Raw genomic sequence first — 21,936 nt, 5'->3', positions numbered from 1 at the left:
TTTGAGCGCTCAGTTTCGCTTTGTTAAGAGTGATGGGGTGATAACGCCGGTAACTTGACGGCGCTCGCTGCCTGGAGGCTGTTGGGGGCGTGCTTAGTGTACAGTTCTCCAAGCGAAGACGTTGTCATCCATAATTCAGCCCCAACCCAAGCAAGGCAAACAGGCAGGTAGTCCTCCCTTCCTCCTTGGCCAGACGTTCAATTCAGCCTGGTAACCACGCGCATACGGCGTTCTGTTGCACTGGCGAATTCCTCCGCTGGGACATAGGAGTGGAAGCTTGGCGACGAAGAGACGATCGTCGGCGATCCGTGCACGTAAACATTGCCATGCCCTGATTGTTTCCTGCACCACCGCCTGCCTCCGAGCTCCGCTCCAGGAAGAGGGGGCTCTCTTGTGCTGGAGCAGCTGAGATGCGAGCACACCAGCAGCGACAACAATGAAAACAACACGTCTTAGCCGGAGGTAAATCAAGGTGGAGACGCGGTGAAGTTGTGTTCGGGACAAGAGACTGCGACGGTCTTCAGTTCTTTCCGCGCGACGGGTGCGTGTTGAGCGGCCATGCTGCAGGCAGCATCCCACGACCTCTTCCCTACTTGAGCTACGTAAACTACTTGCTCCCGTTCTGCTTTGCTGTCGTTTTCTACTCCATATACGGCAATGCCTTTTCCGCGCGGATGCAATCTGATTTCATCACCGGCAGCGCTGCATAAGCCCCCTAAAGTATCCAAAGATGTGATCATCTGCAAGGCGCTCTGATGGAAGCATCCACCAAGGCTACCTCTGCATGACAGACCGCCCGGTGGGATCAGGCTTGTTGTTCTCACAGCTCCCACTCACACAGCGCCATGGGGGCCAAACAGACTAAGGGCCACGATGCTGGAGGAGCCAGCCCTCAGCACAGCTGGAGGCGGACCCCCACCAAGGAGCGAGGGGACCTCTTTGCATCCCTAATGCTGAGGTCAGGGGACAGGCTCGGCCGTGGTGCCACCCCGCCGCCTTACCAGAGGCGAATTGGAATGATCCAGGAGATGATGCTGATGGCCAAGCAGGGCAAACACGACGAGGCCACAGAGATGCTGAGGACACTGCGGCAGGTAACCCGCACGATATACACAAACATTTAAATTTAGAAGTGGCATTCGTAACTATAGGCGCTACAAAGTTTGGGTACGCTATTAAACAACCGAGGCTGCTCTGAGTCAGATTTAATGCTCACTATGAACACTACTTTTGAGACCGGGATAAGACCTACATGTCCCCTGATGTAACCCGTCGAGAAGGAAGACTAGACCTCATGTTGGACTTTGGCCGGTGGATCTGTCAAGGAGGTCTGCGCTGTTGTGGAAATGGTCATAGATGATTTCAATTATGATCAATCAAAACACATGTTACCATGAGTTTTGAATGTCTCCAGCTGATTCAGTTAACAGTGGCAAGGTATGGAGCTGTCTGCACTGGTTAGAGAACACGGAAATGTATTCCATCATTAACTTGGTGGAACACGGATGGTGCGCAGCTTCGGGTATTTATGGCAAAATGAACTCGAGCTGCGTCGAGAGGAAAATGGGAAAAGACTCCTTCAAGCGCATCAACGTGACACTGATGCAGCTTTCACTGACTGTGGGAAATCTGAAACACTTCATTTAACCGGCAACATATATAACTTACAGATATGAGAACATACGAAGAAGCTACAAAGATGAAATGTATTCTGTTTTTTTGTAGATATGACTTTGTTGCCAATTTTGGCGTGTTCTATACAGGGGTTCTCAAATCTTTTGGAGTCAGGGCCCCCTTTTAGAAAGCACATTTTCCAAAAGCCCCCATCGCAAATGTTTGCGAGACAAAAAAAAAATATGCAAAACATAAGTGCCCTTTTATTCAGCAACAAATTCAATTTGACAACAAGTATATTTTTTTTACTTTTCAGCTGTCCTGAAACTTAGAAAATAAAAACTGCAAATTGCACGCCTCCTTTGAACTAACCGGGTCAATTTCTCCCAAAAATACTGCTGCCAATTATTTAGTCAAAAGCAGCATTAGCTTTGCTGGATGGATTAAAACGTGTCTGAATTTTTTAGTCTATTAAGTTTAAGGCCTACTAGACTTGACAACGATTAAAAGAGCGTGCGAGATGATGCAATGACCCTCGCTGGTGTTTTGACGAAGCAGCGGTGTCCCTGCTCAGCTGGTCACTTGTGTTTTGCCTGACTGCAACGTTTCGTGACACAGTGGAGCTGATTTCCAGGCTCTCCTTATTTCCAGAGCTCACTGCACGGCTGCTTGTTGCTGCTGTTGTTAAAGAGAAGAGGGAAAACCCCTCGGAAGACTGGAAGCATCTGGTGTGCCCAGAAACAAAACCAGGAAAATAAAAGAACTTAAATGGAAGTGTCGAGTAGCAGAAAAGGAAATGTCAAGAACATGGGCAAGGATTAAAACAGGTTTAGCTCACCTGGCAAAGGAATTTTTTTTGTTTCTTTGTTAAAGATTACACATTTTGTTTTAATTTCTCACCCAAATGTAATTCAGAAATATTGAGAGATGGTATAGGAGGTTATTAGTGTCAGTAAAGGCAGAATTTTTTTATACTGATCTCCTAGCAGCCCATGTGTGTAGGTGTTCTATTTTGAAAACATCAGTCATTTTGCATGACAAAAAAACAAAAAACAAAAAAACAACCACAACACTACTTGTGACGGTGGCCAATACTGTCATAATTTTAAAATCGATTATCCTATTTATTTTTCCATCGAATAATCAAGTAATCCACGCCCCTGTTCAAATAAAACTGAGTACTGAGTGGAAATGAGTGTTTTTAACTTCCCATTTTTTATGATCATTGATACATACAGATTTTTAAACAAACAGAATTTTCCTATGCTAATTGGTTAGCAATCGTGATTAGCATTTGCGCGCTATTGATCACATTTTGAGGTTAACACCCTGAGGTCAGTAACTTCCTGTTCTTTTTCTTCCTTATGTTCTTCTCCTTAACAGACAGACAAACAGCTCCATGTGCTTATATTGCTTCTAATGAAAGCCCACTAACTACAAAATTAGTCATTTTAAGCAGATAATTATCAGCCATTTGAGCACTAGGTGGGGCACCAAGACAAGTAATGGCGTTGTATGTCAGGACAGTCTTTGCCCGCAAGTACTGCTGTAGTATTCCTTTTCCAACACATGCTTGCTGTAAAATAGTGCAACAAAAGACCCTGTAGCTGTCCAATAACATACTTAATGCAAAATACACAAATTCATGAATGGACGGATTAAGGAAATTGCCTTAAATGCTATAATTGGATATTTAGGTCTTTCTTTAAAAATCTCTGCCATTTTTTGGGGAGAAACTTGTATCAAAAGTACCAGTGGTACTTGTAATCAGTGGCTACTTGAGAATTGAGTACTCATACAAGTGCCAGTCTGAAAAGGAGGTATATCGGACATCCTCAATTCCAGTCCCTAACTGCCAAGCATTAGCATTCTAACATGCAAGATGACCATGAAGAAAAATAACACAATGCATGCACTGTTCCTTTTTAAATCTATTTCATCAGTTTTACGAGACTCTCATCCTTCACACTGCTGCGGGAATAGAAACTGACATAGCGAATCAGACATTGCCAGAGAAGACTTTAGTTTTCCTGACATGTTGATCCCTTATCCGATGACCCCTGATAGATCACGCCCATTTATTGCTTGAGAGGCGGGATTACAGTAAAGAAATATCCACAATCCGACTGCACTGCAAAGAACAAAGTTAACAACAAAGTGAGAATATATTTGAATTCTGCGTTGTAGTAAATGACGGAGCCAGCCATCTCGTCCTGTTTGGCCTCCGCTTTTTGCACACTCCAGAGGATGTCAGGGAAGAAAATACAAAAGCATTACAATCAAAATAAGCATCACTCTTTACTCGGTTCCCTGGGTGAATGATCGGTCCAGAGTTGCGCCTAAGTAGACACTGATTAATCATGAAGCAGGTCTGTTTGCAGCTAATGATGTGGCTACCTTCTTAATCACTGCACAGCAATGAAGCTACTGCCACCATCTATATGCCACCTCCCTCTGGGATGCCTCAAACGCGAATGACAACATCTGCTTCTGTGGGAACGTTGTTTGGAGCAGTTTTTGTTGCAGAGGGCTCAGCAACCAATAACTGACTGCCTCTTCACATATATATATATATATATATATATATATATATATATATATATATATATATATATATATATATATATATATATATATATATATGAACGATATTCATTACATTCAATATAATTTCACATATTCCATAGCTTTTTCTTTATCATTTCACAATCATACCACGCTTCGATATTTTTTTTATTCAACATATCAGCCTTCGCACGCAATTTCTTCAGAAATTGTGAACGTCTAGTTTAGTAAATGCATTTCCATGGGGACAAATGACCCAATTTTCAAATAATGACTGTGTTTACCATTCAGTCAAAGCTGCTGTCATTATTTCCTGTGGCTCCCCGAACATTAGGCGGCATGGAGACGTCAGTGAGTCATACCTTTTCTGTAGGAAACTGAGCAGCTGGCCTCCTCTTGCTCGCTCAATCTTTCTGCGTACCGACACACGCAAGGACACTATAAACCTGTAGATAATACCAATAAAAAAGTACCTTTTATTTTGTTTTAAAATCAATAAAATACACGTGGTCTGGTGTTATCATGACAAGGATCAGCAAGGAGATATTTTGTGTTATGACAAAAAAGTGAAACTACTGTCATACATTCAGTTAATGAGAACAGATTTGTTGGATTGTTCCAAACTTTAATTTCCATTGATCCTCAGCTGTTATGTTGTTAAGCAAAAGTATTTTCGCGACAATTGAGCATCTCAAATCGAAAGCTTTGGGTGCCTTTTGCGGCAAATAAAACACTTGCAGATTTCACACACAGGCAAATAAAGTAAAGCAAACATCATGTAACTTTTGAAATGTGATTTTGCTAAAGAGCCATTTACATCCTTACACATGAAATAAGACTCCTGCATTTAACACAGAAGGCACAAAGTATTAGCGACAGTCAGGAGCAACAGATATCTTTCCCGCTGAGTGTTTGAGCTGGGAGCGCCAGTGCTTTCATGTTAATCAAACCTGGCCTTCACTCATGAAATTCGTAAGAACTCAGCCATGGCTGCGTCAACAACGTGCTCATTATTTGAAGGTGTATCCACTTTTCTTGAATGTGGTGACTCATATTTTAGATAATCAAAAAAAACAAAAAACTTTCTTTTTAAAGGAAGTAGTAATTTTCTAACGTATACAAGAGTGGGGAGAAAAAAAGTCATGTTGATATGAATTGTGATGAATGATGTCGGTCAAACTCCCTCAGTCGTCTTTTTTCCTACCTGTCAATTGTTAAAGGTCAGTTTTTCAGTTTTTGGCAGCTTAGAAAATGTGTCTTGCCTGATCAAATTGAATGGAAATACAATACAAGAATGAGGATGAAATGAGGACACTTTGCCTCTATCTATTTTGGAGCAGAACTACGAGTAAGATTTTTTTTTTTAGGTAATCTTAACTGATGCCAGACATTGAATATTAATCCCAAACAAAGGTCACGTTGTTTGGAATGTTTTTTTTTTTCTTCAAATAAATAATCCACTTCTTAATACCCACAACATGCTCAGGGATTTACATTACTAATAGAGTGTGAATATCTGTTTTGTGTGTGTGTGTGAGTGTGTGTGGTGTGCATAAGTAATACATCCAAGTGCTTCTTACTTTCTAATGGAGCTGCCTTTTTGAGATGACTTTATTCAAGACACACATTTTTTAATCCGCAAACGCCGTGTCGAATACTTGAACGCCGGAATTTCAGGAAGAAAGTCACAATGGCAAAAAAAAAAATGAAAACTCCGGATTAGAGAAAACAAAACCCTTTGCCCAAATTACTTCAGGGACCCCACTTTGAACCAATGGGTTAGAGTACATAAAGGAAAAAAAAAACAAATAATTGATAAATATCAATGATTTGGCTGATTATTTTTTGCTGATGTTTGAATGTCCGTTTTTAATTGCCCGATTCATTTATCAGTTGGCCCCTGTTATTTTGTTCCGTGTACAATTCAAAGGTCACACTTTAGATTAGGGCTGCACGATTATGGCCAAAATAATAATCATGATTATTTTGGTCAATATTGAATTTACAATGTGGACAATAATAATAATACTAATAATATTAATAATAATAATAATAAACTAAAACAGATGACTAGACTAAATAATAATTAAAACAAATGGCACACAGGGCAACACAGGTACCTTACTTGCTGAGTGCAAACCAATGAAAAAAATGAAGCCTACTGAGAACCAAGCACATTATTTACTTTTAAGGAAATTTGAAAGAATTAGCAGTCAAAAATGTAATTTTCGGTCATTTCAAAACACATTTCATCAGATTTTTCAAATTGGATCTCAATTTATAGCGAGCACTGTATAGATCAGAAATCAGGTGAGAAACTCCACACCATTTCACACTGGTAAATAATACATTAGGGTGATAAAAGCATAGGCTTTTGTCATGCAAACATGTAGGGAAACATTGCCCCCTGGTGGTAGGGGCCAAAGTACTTGATTTGACACGTAGTTTAGCTGGCTTTTCAAATGTTAATAATAGTAATTTATCGTGGCAGCCAATATCGTGACCTTGATTAAAATTCGATCAATCGTGCAGCTTTACTTTTGATACAAAACAGGTTTGCTGAAAAAAAAATTGCCTTTGCAAAGTTATTTCTGCTTTTCCTATTTTTTTTTACGCTGGCAGAGAAATCCAAAGTGTTGTTTAAAAAAAAACCACACACACACACGGGAAAAGTGTGATCAATGGCCACATATGTTATGTGCCATATGTCCTTGTATTTGTGTATGCAGTGACTGTGACAGTGTTATGTTTTCACGTTCAGTGACTCATGAGCTTTACTTCTGTGTGCGAAACGTGTTGCGTAACCATGATGTCTTTTCTCCTCTCTCGGAGTGCAGACAGCGTATATGCCGTCGCTAATCTATGTTGCGTGTATATGTGTGCGTAGGACCTGGGTATGGAGTCAACATCTCTGGACGATGTATTGTACCGCTATGCCAGCTTTAGAAACCTCGTTGACCCCATCACGCATGACCTGATCATCAGCTTGGCCCGATACGTCCACTGCCCGAAGACGGTAAGACACACATGCATATAGTGCACTTGCCCAATATTACCAATAACACTAAAAACTCCTTTACACGCCCACATGAGCCCGAGTGATTCATTCCTATCAGCTGATCTCTTGATTCATTTCATCTGACGTTATTAGATTATAGAGTCGCACTAAGTGCTTGTGTAGCAGTGTGTGAGGGAACGGCAGGTTTTTTTGTGTTTGCCCGTTCATGTGGTTTGGAATGTCATTGAAGGAGAGTGAAAGAAAGCGTGACAGCTACTCTACCGGAAGAAAAATGCGGTAATGGAAAAAGGGGTGATGAAGACAAAGATAGGAATTAAAAGGCATCTTATTCTGATACTGGCTAGTGTGTTCAGGTCTTACACGAATGTCCCCAAGCTGATATAATGCGTTAAGCATGACCGCATATGCTCATCACGACCTAAGAATAAGTCATCAGGTTCTTTGAATCGACCTCAGGCTGGGTTTAGGGCAATATTAATTGAATGTAAGGCACTAATCTTTTAATGTAAGTGGAACATTTTTACACCACAAGGAAATGTCTTTTTTATGTGTTTGCAAGTGAGTGGATATAATGGATGGGCTGTAAAAATGGCTTGATCGCGAAGTGCCCTCTCCACGAGCGAAAACGCCGTTGATGTTTTTTAATCGCCGTGCGGTCAGTTTTACTTTTCTCAGAAACAAAGTCGTACTCACCTTTGAACTGACAAGGTGAACGATGGCTGATTTGCATGTATCTTTAATATGCAGTCAATTGCACCTTCCTAATGGCCCCCATGAACTTTGCAAGCAACTTGGTTTATAATACAAAAAATGCATAGTAAAAATGGCCAAGACCATTTGAGTAAACGTCTCCCTTTGGCTTTAGAATGTATACCAATGTTACTCCCATATCATCAATACAAAAGATGTCTTGGAAAATTGAATCATATTATCCTGTATGTGTGGTTGAGTTTTTGTAAGGAACAAAAGCAAAGAGCATTTATTAACCAACATCAAACAAACTAACAGATTAATTAACCACAAAAAAACTAAGCTAAGACATTATATTGATTTTGTTCATCATTAATAATTCATTAATTACCCACTACAATTGTCATTGTCGTAATCCAAAAATGTCATTTAGTTCTCTGGTATGTGAAAAAGCAAAGCCTTTTATAGATTGCATTTTGAAGTATTTGCAAACATTGAACTAACATTTTGTGACCTTGCACAAACCTTTGTGAATTCTGTTTCATGCAATAAATCAACACAGAGTAGCACATACTTGAGAAGTGAAAAAAAAATATAGAATTGGTTTTCAACATTTTCATTGAATATGTAAACGTGAAAAGTGTGGCATACATTTCTATTCAGCACCAGTAATTCAACCCAGTAAAATCAATTGCTTCCAGAATTCACCAGTGGGTGAATGGAATATAACTACTAGTGAACAGCAGCATCTTGAAGGCAAAAGCAAACATGTTTAATGCATGATTAGATTTAAAAAAAAGAAAGATGGATGGATGGAATTGGTAGCAGGATGATGGATAATTCTTCCTTGTATTCAATATAAGCAAGAACCAAAAGATGGAAGGGAGAAAGGTCTTTTGCTTTCTTGATATAGAAACTGTGTGTTTTATTAATAATGTAAGAAGAACCAGAAAATGAAAGCATACTGAGGCGAAGAAGCTTAAGGAATGAGAGAAGAGGAGGTTTGGTAGCAGACGAAATAAAAACAAAGTCAAATGTAGAAAAGCACAAGATTATTTAAATATAATTACTGCATCTTTCAACAGCCCAAGATCTTTCTCATGGATTCAATTTCAATCCACTTGATGCAGCTAACATAAAAGCATTTACGATGCATGGTGGTATAAATATGTTCCACCCAAGCAGACACACAATACAAGAACGCGTTGAAAGCTTGAGATGTAAAACTACAGATAACACATAATCATATAATCGCAAAGCAAGCCCAGTCTGCAACATCTGGCCAACTGGGATGTTTCAGATTGACTTTTGTTTAAATGTTTAACTGATCATTTTCTTTATAGGTGATTTTACAAAAGCAATCAATTATTTACTATTTTCTCTGAAACAATTTGATCAGAAAATACATAAAGTAGGTTTTTGAGTGAAAATGGGTCAACCTCACTGGACTACTTAGACCGCATTATTTGAACACGCAGAATTCTTCATAATTTTTTGGACCAATTAAATGAAACTCCTTTCTTCATCGGCACACTTGATAAATGATTTTGCAGTCTAAATGAAGTTCTCTGATCTGTCATTCTTTTCTGTTCATTGTCTCTCTTCTTTTCCATCTTGGGTGAATTGCCTAGCTAGATTTCTCACAGGTATGAGCCAAAATCATTGGTGTGTGAAGTACGGCTGTCACGGTTCATAAAAGATACACTGTGTGATACCAGGTCTTTCAGGCTCTGTGTGCCATTGACGTAGACATCATTCTCCCTTAAGCTAAACTACACTAACCTTCAAAATATTGCAACAGCGGAAACGTTTGACATCAAAATATACAGTAGGTGAAACATCAGATCAAAATATCTAATTGCGCTTTCGTTTCCTGGTACTCATATATAACCAATGTGAAAAACTGCCCATAAGTGAACAAATTAACTTGTTCCATCTCACCTTTAAATTAGTTTCATTCAGATATTGCTTTCTTTGAAATTGTTGCCATTTGGAGGTGATTAAAAGGAGCCTTTAAATGTAAATGCATTTAATGTTGCAAAGCACGATGCCAATGGACTGCAGTGATTCATCAGTCAATCAATGTGCCGTGAAGCAACTGAAGTCCCTATCTTTGCCTGAGCGTGTGTGTGTCATATCAAACGCACACACACTCTTGGTTGACAGATGTATATGCCAATTATTTGCTCCAACGGTGCATAAATCCCGCTTTTCCTAATCTCGTTTCTGTGAAGTAATGTCAAGCCCATTATGCCTCCCCTTGTCTGTCCCTTGTGATATAGACGAATCACTGATGAGACTTTGACTCCGTTTTTATCAATAGAGATGAATGCTACTAATTCTGTCATATGAGGCTAGAGGTAAGCTTTTTGAGAACATTCGGGGTTTCTCGCATTGTACCAAATAATGATAAGAAAATATATATATTTTTAGACACCGTTTTTTATTTAAAAGTTATCTCAAGCCAGGATTGTCCATTTTCTACTAACAAACTCAATTTATAAGCCAGATTTTTTTAATTTAAACTTTTTTCTCATGATTTGAACCCCGTGGCTAATAGTACAGTCCAGCTTATGAGTTGTTTTTTTTTCTTCTAGCCACCAAGTGGCAGGCCACCAGTAAAACAAGAGCTGAAAACATGTGAATCAAAGGCTCTATTCAAAAAGAGTTTTAAAATTATTGTGTTAAAAAAGATAAAGATAATCTATTAATATGTTCTGTGTTTATATGTTGACACTGTTGCTGTAAGTGGGCAATTAAAAAAAGGTTTTGAATAACAATCTTTTTAAAAAGTATAAAACTTCCATATGCCATCTTTCTGTGTAAATATCTGATGTTATGACCCACGGCTTATAGTCTGATGTGGCTTGTCCATGACAATATTTACTTATTTGTTTATTTATTTATTTTGCTGGTGCCTCTTATAGTCCGAAGAATACGGTATATTTTATTCTCAGGAATGTAATATTTACTTGCATTTTCGAGTCCATCAATTTGTTTTGGAGAAATCAGTAAATGACATACAAGTTCTAAAACACACATACAAGTTCTAAAACACACAATCACTGGAAAAAAAATTGGCCGAGCATTGCACCTACACACAGATGACAGGTGCAACAAATCACACTAACAAGGACAGAAGCGAGGGAAACAAAATAGGAACATAGAAAAAGAACCCCAAACAGAAATGAACAGAAACCCCAGCGTTAACACCTACCCAAAAACCCATGACAGGAATATTGTCATGATCAACTTTTGTTGTAGGTTAACCGTGTAGTTCAAAGATTAAACAGTTACTCTTCAAGTAAGAGTTTCTTTCACTTTTTCTCCATGACTTAATTCCATTGTCTCTACCCCCTCTGCGTCCAAGCAGGAGGGCGACTCTCTGGGGGCCATGGAGAAGGTTTGCCGACAGCTGACCTACCATCTCAGCCCCCACTCTCAGTGGAGAAGACAAGGTCTGCTCAAGAGGAAACCCCAAGCGTGGTCAGTATTTTAAGTCATACACATTTCTTCCTCTCTGCTACACTTGATTTTCAGCAATTGTCATTTCATTTCGATTTAATAGTTCAGTCTCTCAGGAATGGGTCAGTGTATGTGTAGAGGTCGCAACTTTCTACCAGGCTTTTTCTGACTTTAAGCATTCCTCTAAACTTTAAAGCGCATTACATTTAGCTTCGCTAGGAATATTATAGTCTGGGAAGGGCTCTGCTTTAACAGATCTTTCAGGGATTTATTGCACTAACTTTATTGCATAACTGATGCATAAGTATTTTAATAAACCTTTTTGAGCCATTAAATTTATGGGAAGGTGCACGGCCAAGTCAAAATCCACATGCATGTGCGTTAGGATCAAATGAAATATTACATAGAGAATATTGCAATCTACCGCACCAAGATTTCTTGGTGTTTATATGACAGAAAATGTTAAATTGTCTCCCATTGGCAATCTTATCAAAATTTGATCATCATTCCCTTAAATCTCTTCTCTCCATAGAGTTTAAAAGTTATAACAATGTAATGATGACAAGCACTATACAAAATGGTTGGATGGTGGCTTCATGACTTTATGGTTACAATATATAAGAGAAAAAAATGAATTTTATGTGTTTCATGTGACACTTTAAGATGACACCCAGATTTCTTTTGAGCTCAACTATATTCAGCTTGCAAGTTTCCAATCCTACTGACAAATGCATACTAATAGAAGCAAATAGCAGAGGCGTTACACACTGACAGTAATCACTATATCAGATTTTAAAAAAACTGCAGATTATGTGAAATTATTAAGGACTGAGTAGCAGAATGTAATTAATTCTGTCTTGCAGGTGTTGGTGAGTGACAAGCCTTGGCTCATTTAACTCTGAAGGTTTCGTGAGACTATGCTTCCTTAATGGGCAAAACAAGTCTATGTGAAGGCGGTGTTTTCAAATTAAAAATGCAATCAAATTAATTAGTGAACAATTTGAATATTAGTAGGAAAGCAATGGTAATTCCCTCAAACTGATGATGTGCATTTTTTCAGGACGCCAGAATTTTCTTCATAGTTGGCTTTGTCATTCAATGTTTTTTGGTGGATGCAAAAACTGCTTTAAGAGCACAATGTGTATTGTGTACCACTCCATTCTAATGACTCTTACAATCTGTGATGTAAAATTGCGACATAAAACCCTATTAGATTAGATTGCAAAATTCCCTATTGCAGGACTAATGAAGGTTATCTAATGTAATCTAGATGAAGTTGTAATTTGCCGTGGGTATAATTGTACTACTGTTTATTCGCCTGGTGCAAGAAGCAAACTGCTGAAAATTGTTCACTGAATCTCTCAAGAATGTAACTAGTTGCTGTTCACACGTTGATGATTTGGTAAATGCTGAAATCTGGGTGAGTTCAGCCATTACATTATGCATCAGTGAGCCTGACTGACTGTGATTTGTCCCTAGACATCTGATTTAAGGTGTACATAAAATGCATGTGAAGGGGGAGCATTTGCTTTGCTCCATATTTTTGATGCTACTGTACTCCATTTGTTCTATAATATTGAATGTGACAAAGTGAAGTGAAAACTGTCATATTTTATCATTTCAACGTAATTTTGTGATTATTATTTGTTATTTATATGGCCAATATGATGGTCACATCAAATATGGCCGTTGTGCTTATAAAACTCTTGGAAGGTACCACCTAGTTCAGTGGGTGCAGTCCAACAGAAATAAAAAAAAAAAAAAAAAGGAAAAGAAAATCAATTCCTTGAAGATGTGCAAAAGGTTTGTGGTTCCTTTGGTTTCTTTTATGGAACGGGCTCAAATAGCTCTTAGGTTGCTGGACCCAATATAATACAGAGCCCTCTATAATTATCGACACCCCTGGTTTTTGTTTAAAATGTGTTAAAAGCCTTAAATTCGATTTTTATGGCAGAAGCATACTCTCATATTGAAAATTATTGATTTGGTTTACCTGACACTGACTTAAGCTCCACCCATGTCCAAGCAAAAAAAAAAAAAAAAAGTGAAAATTGCTGAAAAACAAGAAAATATGCCTCGAGCCTTTTTATTAAAGGTTCTCATCCATCTAAGGTAATTTGTTACTTTTGCCATATAGCACATACTGTAGACTTGTTGTCTATGTGTTGATTAATTAATCATGCCAGCCAATATCGTGATCGCAATTAAAACTCGATTAATTGTGCAGCCTTCGTAGAACCTCCTAGAACATGTCATTGATAAGAAAACTTTTGACTTCAAAGACGTTTCTAAACTGTAGAATTCCTGGAGCTATTTTAGCACGTCAACACTGGCACTCTATCACATTTAATGAAAAAAGCTCAGAGCAAGTCACAACTGTTAGACCCTCTCCGCTTCTCTGAAACCGGCCTTGAGTCCTGCTCTGTGGGTGTGCGTGGATACTGTTTGTGCATGTGTGTGTGTGCGTGTGTTTGAATTCTTGTGCTCACCAAAATGTTAAGTCTCCTTATATGGACAAAAGGAGAAGAATCTTTCCTGGTTTGGAACAGTTGGCAAGTGGTTGTTAAGATATAGCAAGAACAAAAGTTTGACAAATTCTGCAGAACCTTTCATGAATGCAACATTTACTGTCGCTTTCTTATTGACAAACATTACTGACAAAAGACTCTCTCGTAGAAAGAGTGAAATCACAATACAGTAAACTGTGGTTAATAAATAGCACAGGGATGAATAATTTGTATAATTATTTAACAGAGCTCATCAGCTAATTATGCATCATTTTAATTTGAAGCTGCAGCTGCTATTTTTGCTGCTACTTTGTTGGCAAGGTTGCCCGCACACATGTAAACACACCTGCCACCTTTTCCGTGTGGCGCTCTTAAAATTACAAACACAACACAGAACCAGCAAGCTCACCACATGTGGTCTAAATATAACATTGAGTTATTTTCTTTTATTTGAAATATTAATGGGTGGAGTTAGCGTTTGTGCGTAATCTAGTAACAATTTCTGCACCCAAGAATTGTGTGAAACAGCCTTGTGGCTTAGGGTAGCGTATTGTTGTGTAACACTTCATAAAAATGCAATGCCATGGTGACATAATAATCACAGAACACAATGAATCACAATTTTGAGGGGTGAAAACACATTGTTATCTTTTTTTTTAGGGGGCCATTTTACTGATTTATTGTCATAGCCGTTGGTTGGTTTAATAAACTATCTACCAAAGGCTTGAAATAAGTTAACAACCAGTCAAAATTTGCATTCTACGCTCATGGATTGAAAAGCAAAACTGAGAATCAAACATTTCTGATTTGTGGAAAGTGGAGTCGTGCTTTGGCTGGCAAGCTAGTGCAGCTATGTTTTCCGTAATCTCTCCTTGGTCAGTATTTCTGACTAAGTGATTGTAATTACTGACTCAGTGATCCTATCTTCAAGGTAAATGCTAAAGTTAAAATTCATGCAGGAGCTGCCATGTCAGTCTCCACAAATCAATTCCAGCGGTCAAACATGTCATTTAAGAAGGCAATGAATTGTACGCATGTCACCTTCTGCTGCTGAGAACAGATTCATTATATGTGCAAAATAGGTTAAGTCATGCTGACAGCAGAACTGTGGTATACTGAGTGAGGATTTTATAAGATTTGATTTTGCAACATCTTAGAAATGCTTACCGGTCCATGAAGTTCCTATACACTACATTTGGATACTACTTGAGTATGCATCAATTACTATATGCATAAATGAAGGTGATACATAACATAACAAATCAAGAAAAAGAACATTTGATGTTTTTTTTCATAATATTACACCTCACCAATGTTCAGCATATTTTTTAATGGAATTTGGTGTCTCTTTGTAGCAAAACATCCTAAATCTATCTTTGGGTGTATTTTGTCACAATGTGGCTTCACAAAGAGCAAGAGGTGGGAGTGAGTCTGAGTGAAGTCTAAAAATTCTCTCCAAATGGAGAAAATCAATTGACACTTCAGATGTAATTGAACGCTTGCATGCATTCGGTGGGGTTGTCAGAGTGAGGGCTGCACTTTCGCTGACGCCTGAATTGGATTTGGTTCCTCATGGATACTGTTGCATTCATAATAGATTCTTTCTGTTTGTGAGTGTGGTATCAGTGTAACCTTTGATGTCAAGGCTGTTGCCAGTAGGAATTAATGGATAGAAAATTGTATTGATTTTCCTACACAACAGTAACTTTCAAACCACAAATCTACCTCAAATCTCCTAGAATTAAAAAGACAAGCTAATATATACATCTTTTAATTTTTGTTAACTAATTTAACACATTTAGTCACATTACCATGGACAAGACTCCAAGTCCGAGTCACCTGTTTTGACAATCTGCACAGCGTTCCGATACCTTGGCTATGTATTAAAGTGACACTGTGTAAGATTTAGCTACGGACAGGAGGAGTGTTTATTGTTGCATTTACCAGAATACCCTTAAAGCTCCCACAGGCACATGTGAAAAATTACACATACATAACAATCATTCATGTAAATGTATGTCCATTCACATACAAAGTCTTGACAACTTTCTATTTTTCTTCCTTGAGCTGAAACTTATACCAGCTGGCTGATTTGCATATCTTTTTTTTTTTTTTTTTTTCACATTCATCGTGTCCGCTGCCGCTTTTTAATTTTACAAGCCGCGGAAAGTAAAATGTTCAGCTCAACCTTTTCATTGAGCAGAGCAGTAACTCAGCCCTTTGTGCCCGGTTGGCTTAATTCTCTGCCAAATCCAGTTGTCCCGGTGGGTTTATTTATAGCCCAGACCATGCAGTCAGAGACTAGAGCTCTAAGTGCTTCTCAAAAGCCAATTTTTTCATCCGCAAACTTCAGTGTCTTAAGCTCTAAATCCCCTTAGTGTCAGTCTGCATGTCCCCATAGTTCCCCTCAGCTGCCGTATTTCAGATTTGCATACGAGAAGCATGAATTACACTCTGATGTTATATCATTTTTCTGTTTCTAGTCTGAAGGCGGTGCTGTCCACACCTCCATCCAGCGGGGCGCTGGATCTGTCCGGTATCCCTCTGGCGGCTCGCGACATGGAGCGTCTGTGCGCACACCTCCAGCACCACGCTTCCACAGTGGTCAGCTTGGAGCTGGGCTTCACTGAACTGACTGATGAGGCCTTCCTACTGCTCCTGCCCACTCTGGCTGCCCTGCCCCACCTGGAGACGCTGGCGATGAACGGAAATCGGCTGACCAGGACCATTCTGAAGGAGCTGACTGATGCCTTGAAGGTCACTTCCACTTGTCATATTGTGTCTCGTCTATCTATCTATCTATCTATCTATCTATCTATCTATCTATCTATCTATCTATCTATCTATCTATCTATCTATCTATCTATCTATCTATCTATCTATCTATCTATCTATCTATGTGTTTGGGGGTTGAGGCTAAATCACCATTTTTTTGCCCAATTTCATCTGTTGAGATATCAAACCTCCTTTAGATTATAAAGGTTAAAATCTCGGATGATGTCTTCTTTTATTGGTGTTTACTTTGGTGTGGTCATTCAACAATCCCTGAAAGTTTGCGGTCAATATTTTTTTTCTATGTTGCTATGGATTTTTGAAAAATGCATGGGCCAAAACTTTCAATGTGTTTTCTCAAAAGGAAGAATTTCAAGCTAGCAACATTCAAATTGATTCATCAATTTTTATATGATTTCCAATGAAGGGCATCATGGTGAAGGAGTGGTTGTTACATACTCCTCACAAATCAGACGCTGCAGGTTCAGTTCCTGCTCTGGCCTTCCTATGTGACGTTCGCATGTTCTCCCTGGCCGGTGTGGGTTTTCTCCGGTTAATAGGTTTCCTTCACATTCCCAAAAACATGCATGGTAGTTATACTGGTAGATGTCCCCCACCTGCCCGGAAACAGCTGAGATTGAATGGATGGATGGATGGATGGATGGATGTATGGATGGATGGATGGATGGATGGATGGATGGATGGATGGATGGATGGATGGATGGATGGATGGATGGATGGATGGATGGATGGATGGATGGATTTCCAGTGATTCTACTAATTCAAAAGGTAATAGTATTGGCAAATCAGACTGATAGTCAGACAATTTGAATGTCTAAAATGAAATATCATGATGACATGGCAGCGATTATTTTACGCTGAATTGTTATTCGGTGTTATTTTTCTTCTCAAGGATCCCAACAGTTTCCCAAGTGTAACATGGATCGATCTGGGAAACAATGTGGACATTTTCTCCCTGCCGCAGCCTTTCCTGGTCAGCCTAAGGAAGCGCTGTCCCAAGCAGGGCAACTTGCCCACCATCTTGGAGTTTGGCGAGAGTCAGGCCAGCGAGCCCCCTGAAAGGCTAAGAGGTATCGGCGAAGACGAGGAGACCGACGACACCAACAGGACCGAAAGCATGGGAGAACTGCGATCCGAGGTGGAGGAGGAACTGGATGGTGAGTTGGAGATAGAGGAGATGATGGAGGAGCTGCTGGACTTCGATAGGGAGGCGCAAGGGAAAGAGGATGAAGACGAGAGCATGTGGACCGTCGAGGAGCAGAGGAAAGCGAGGAGGAGGCGAACACATGAAGAGGAGTTACAGAGGAAAGAGAGACCGGGCCGGATGGCTGTGATGGCGCAGGACGAAGACGACACACCGAGCCACTCCTCGCTGTTGTCTTGCTCCAGCCAGTCACAACACTCCTCCGCCGCTGCCGAGCCAATGAGAGCAGAGGAAGATGATTTTGACAATGTGACTGACCAGTCAGAGCACTTAACCTGATTGCTGCTCCTTTCTCCTCTCTGCCTGAATGATTTCTCCTGCTGTGTCAAAGTGCACAGCAGGAGCAAGAGAAGACTTGTTCCCAGCACGAACAAGCCCGATCAAACCATCCGAGCCAAGGTGGACAACATTTGAACGACAAGTGTCCTGACACGATTTGTCAGTTATAAATTAGCAAAGGGAGGCTAATGCATCACGCTGCGTAATTAAGAAGCTTTTTATTGTGACTCTCCCTTTATAGGGTTTGAGTCAGGACCTTCTAGTAACATCATAGTACCTTCATGTGCCTGGAATATGTCCCTGTGATGGCTATGTGTCCGTGATGAGAGTGTAAAATATAATAGAAATGATAATCATGGTGAGCTCCTTCAAAAAAAAAAAAAAAACGTTTTAAATTTTGATCAACTGATAACTCAATAGATTAGGAGTGCAAAAAAATGTGGCGACAGTAAAGTTAGTCTAAATTGGATGAAGTTAGGAAGTAAAGGAAATAAACAGCTGATTGCTGACTGTACTCGGCTGACAGTGCATATTAGCTTCAGCTATGATCTCACATCCATGCATGTAAGCTTCAGAAAATTGATTTTTGCACCCAATTTTCCTGCACTCAGCTCTCAAGTCAATGAATAGCTTAAAAACAAAGTCCCAATGGCTGGTGTTAGGTGTGTACAGTTGTTTTCTAGTTTGCTTTCGACTACTGCAATTGTGGATGTCAACAGTGACTGAATCCAATCCCAATATGAATTGCTCGACTACAGGTTGCTCCACACTCTGAAACAATTAAACCGAGTGAGGTGCTCGTTATACATATGAAACGCAAACCGTTTGGAAGTTTTGTTTTTGGTGTTTTATTTCTCTTGCACCAATACCTTTTGTCCTTCCAGCAAAACTGAGAATTTGCATTCCAATGTAAAACGTGCCAAATTTGTACTCTATGCTGATTTTAAGAAAAACAAACCAGCTTTCTAACAGGATGCAGTATAGTGGGGGGAAAAAAGTGTTATTATTACAGAGAAATAAACACCAAACACTACTTTCGGAACCTTGTAAAGTAACAGGTTTATATTTTGTGTGAATATAATCTTAATCTACTTTTACACTAGAAATTAGCATATGAGTCAAATTAACCCATAGGCTGCTTTTATTAGGCTTTAAAACAGTTACAAGTTAGAAAGTCAGATTCTCAAACTAAATGGGACAGTCTAGTCATCTGTTGTTTTTTTCAACCTTGTTCACAATACTGTCAACACGAAGTAGAGCTATCAGGAGAAATAATGCTCCAAAAGCAGCCACAAATGGAAAAATGTTTTGTCTTGGATTAGTAGGGTAGATTTTAAGTCGCGCTCACGTCAGCAGAGGACTACTGTTGTAAGTAGCCAAGGTTTTCAATCTTGACTCATGTTTCATGTGAATGTACAGAGAAATTAGAATCATGACTCTAGCACTAAAATTAATCAATCTGAGTTAGTCAAGGTTTGATCTTGAGTGGTTAAAAAAAAAAGTAGGAATGTACTGAATTCCTGGCCGAACTTTTGCAAGCTTTATCAAGGAAGCACCTCAAAAATCGTGCATGATATCAAATCCCCAAGTGTATCAATGCTGCTCTTTTTCGTGTTTTAATTCAAGATACTATTTGAAGATAAACACTTTTTTAAATACTTTATTATACAGTGGATTGTATGTTTCCTCTTATTTTCTGCTTCGTACACAAAAAGGTGACAAATCATGTATGCCCGTGCACTTCACTTTTACATTGCAGTGGAAGAAAAAAACAAGCTGTACAATATCAGTGCTATACTTGAATCTAACTGCAAAGATTCTTCCCTTTAACGTAAGCCATCCAAACATTTCCTGTCAAAATGTGTTCACGCCTGCTAATTCCAATGAGCCCTTTAAAATGTTTTGCCATGATTATTATAAACATCTGTAAAAAATTTACATAACGGTAGATTAGCAAATGGCTATGGTATCGGCAGTGTTAAATTCAAATTTCAAAAGTGAGACTCTCCTCAGGTTTATTTTTGTTTTGAAGATGCAGGTGAGGCAATTTTGCCTTCAAGTCAATCAAATATAAAGCTCATCTGTTTATCAGCACATCAAAAATCCTCATTTTATTTGTGTGAGCCATATCCAGGGATGTGAAAGTAAGAGGGCTGCACAAGTGAAAATGTTGGGGTCCGGTGCCTTGTACAAGGGCTCTGCAAAAAGTGCTCAGGAAGTGAAATGGCCTCCGTGTAGCAAGTGATCCTCACCTGTTGTTCATTTTTAATCCAGCAGTAAACTGCAGCCCCCAAATATAGTTTCAATATTAAAATAGAGTTTTCATGTTAACCAGTACTTACATGTCAGTCAACTGTGTTTCTCCCAGTTTAGCTACTTAAGTAACTGGTGATTTCCTCTCCCATGCTGCACTTTGTTCACTCATTTCACCAAAGTGTCTCAAGGCACAGAAATGATGACCGTAATCATCACCACAGGAAAATCGACTCGATCGGTTTATTATTGAAAGTGGTGAAATGACTGTGGTGTTAACCTCAGATGTACATAGAGGGTTTATGAATGATTTCTGGAATGGGGGTTGTCACATTGCACTTTCAGTGCACTTGCACAATCTAACAAGATCCTATGTGAGAGCTTTATTAAAAACACAACCTTTACAATAATAATAATGCTGGCATTTGACTGACACTGTCATAAATTAAGAATATTTTTTTTTCGATGTAGGTTTAGTTTGAAGTGGTATGGACCTTAGTGTTGTGATCAGAGCCCATTAAATTGTGCAAGAACCTAATGAATTGTGATGTTTTGTTTGCACTTGTGTTTATGTATTCTCACAATCTAATGTATACCTCTGCTAGATGATTTTTTTCTTCTCTCCACTGCTCATACTGATCTTGTGCCGCATTCAACAGCTACTGGAAATTATGCTATGTACGATTATTAATAGATTGTTAATAAATTGTTACTCAACATATCTTAACAATAAATAATATGACAGGAAAACTGTGTCTGGCCAGTAATTTCCAAGACATAATGTACCAACAACCATTCACACTCACACTCACCAGTGATGGATAATTTAGAGTCTGTAGTTTTCCTAACACGCAGGTCTTGGAATGCAAGCAAGGGATAAAGATGCAAATTTAACAGAAGATATGTTAAGTGTGCAAACGTAACAATATGTGCATTGGGTAATGGTTAGTATAAATCTTTCAGGCAAATATCCCCCAACATACTTATAAAAAATATATAATTACTGATGGATTGTTTTACATTACTGATGAGGGGCTATCGAATCGAGGTTATTGTTTACCCTGAAGTGCAAAACAATTTGACAAGCTCCATCATATCTATAACCACTACTAATTAATTAACTGCCCCCAACCAACATTAACTTTTTAATTTGAGAAATTAATAACTCTTAAGGTCTTTAGAAACTGTGAAGTTAAAAACTGTGAAGTTAAAAAAAAACGTATAAATTGACTATACCAACAAGAGATTCAAAAATTGAGAATTTGCTATTTCTGTTGATTCGAATAATATTAAATGTTTATTATGTTTAATGATGATGAAAATAACGTCGCATATTTCCCCGATTCCGCCATGTTGGACCGGTGGAAAATTTGTCACTGTTCTTTCTTGTCTTTGGCTGACATCTCGTGGTAAAATGAACTAATTGCAACTGGGCGCGAAAACCGTGAATTAAAATAATCTGTGCAACCGTTAAAACTCACTCCATGTTTATTTTAAAAAATGGTTTATTCAGAATAAAATATCTCATCTGTCATTTAATATACGCC

The 21,936-nt window shown here is 38.8% G+C and overlaps 1 protein-coding gene across 1 annotated transcript; it reads left to right on the top strand.

Annotated features, from left to right (window-relative positions):
- The first annotated feature begins 135 nt into the window (after positions 1-135).
- On the top strand, positions 136-21,114 carry lrrc75a (leucine rich repeat containing 75A). Its single transcript, XM_088428526.1, has 5 exons — positions 136-1,094; positions 7,067-7,195; positions 11,262-11,374; positions 16,344-16,617; positions 17,546-21,114. Exons 1-5 carry the CDS (start codon positions 846-848, stop codon positions 18,134-18,136), a joined length of 1,356 nt encoding a protein of 451 aa, XP_088284652.1. The 5' UTR covers positions 136-845; the 3' UTR covers positions 18,137-21,114.
- Positions 21,115-21,936: the final 822 nt, after the last annotated feature.

This window comes from Hippichthys cyanospilos, chromosome 11 (genome assembly GCF_059441005.1).
Source record: "Hippichthys cyanospilos isolate Australia breed blue-spotted pipefish chromosome 11, RoL_Hcya_1.0, whole genome shotgun sequence".
Classification (NCBI taxonomy): domain Eukaryota; kingdom Metazoa; phylum Chordata; class Actinopteri; order Syngnathiformes; family Syngnathidae; genus Hippichthys; species Hippichthys cyanospilos.
This window is presented reverse-complemented; position numbering and strand designations above follow the sequence as displayed.

Excerpts from the sequence above, each read along its gene's own strand:
- lrrc75a (XM_088428526.1), top strand. The coding sequence starts at position 846 with ATGGGGGCCAAACAGACTAAGGGCCACGATGCTGGAGGAGCCAGCCCT. Across the intron at positions 11,375-16,343 it reads AAGAGGAAACCCCAAGCGTG|TCTGAAGGCGGTGCTGTCCA; the intron begins GTCAGTATTTTA and ends TTCTGTTTCTAG. Across the intron at positions 16,618-17,545 it reads AGCTGACTGATGCCTTGAAG|GATCCCAACAGTTTCCCAAG; the intron begins GTCACTTCCACT and ends TTTCTTCTCAAG.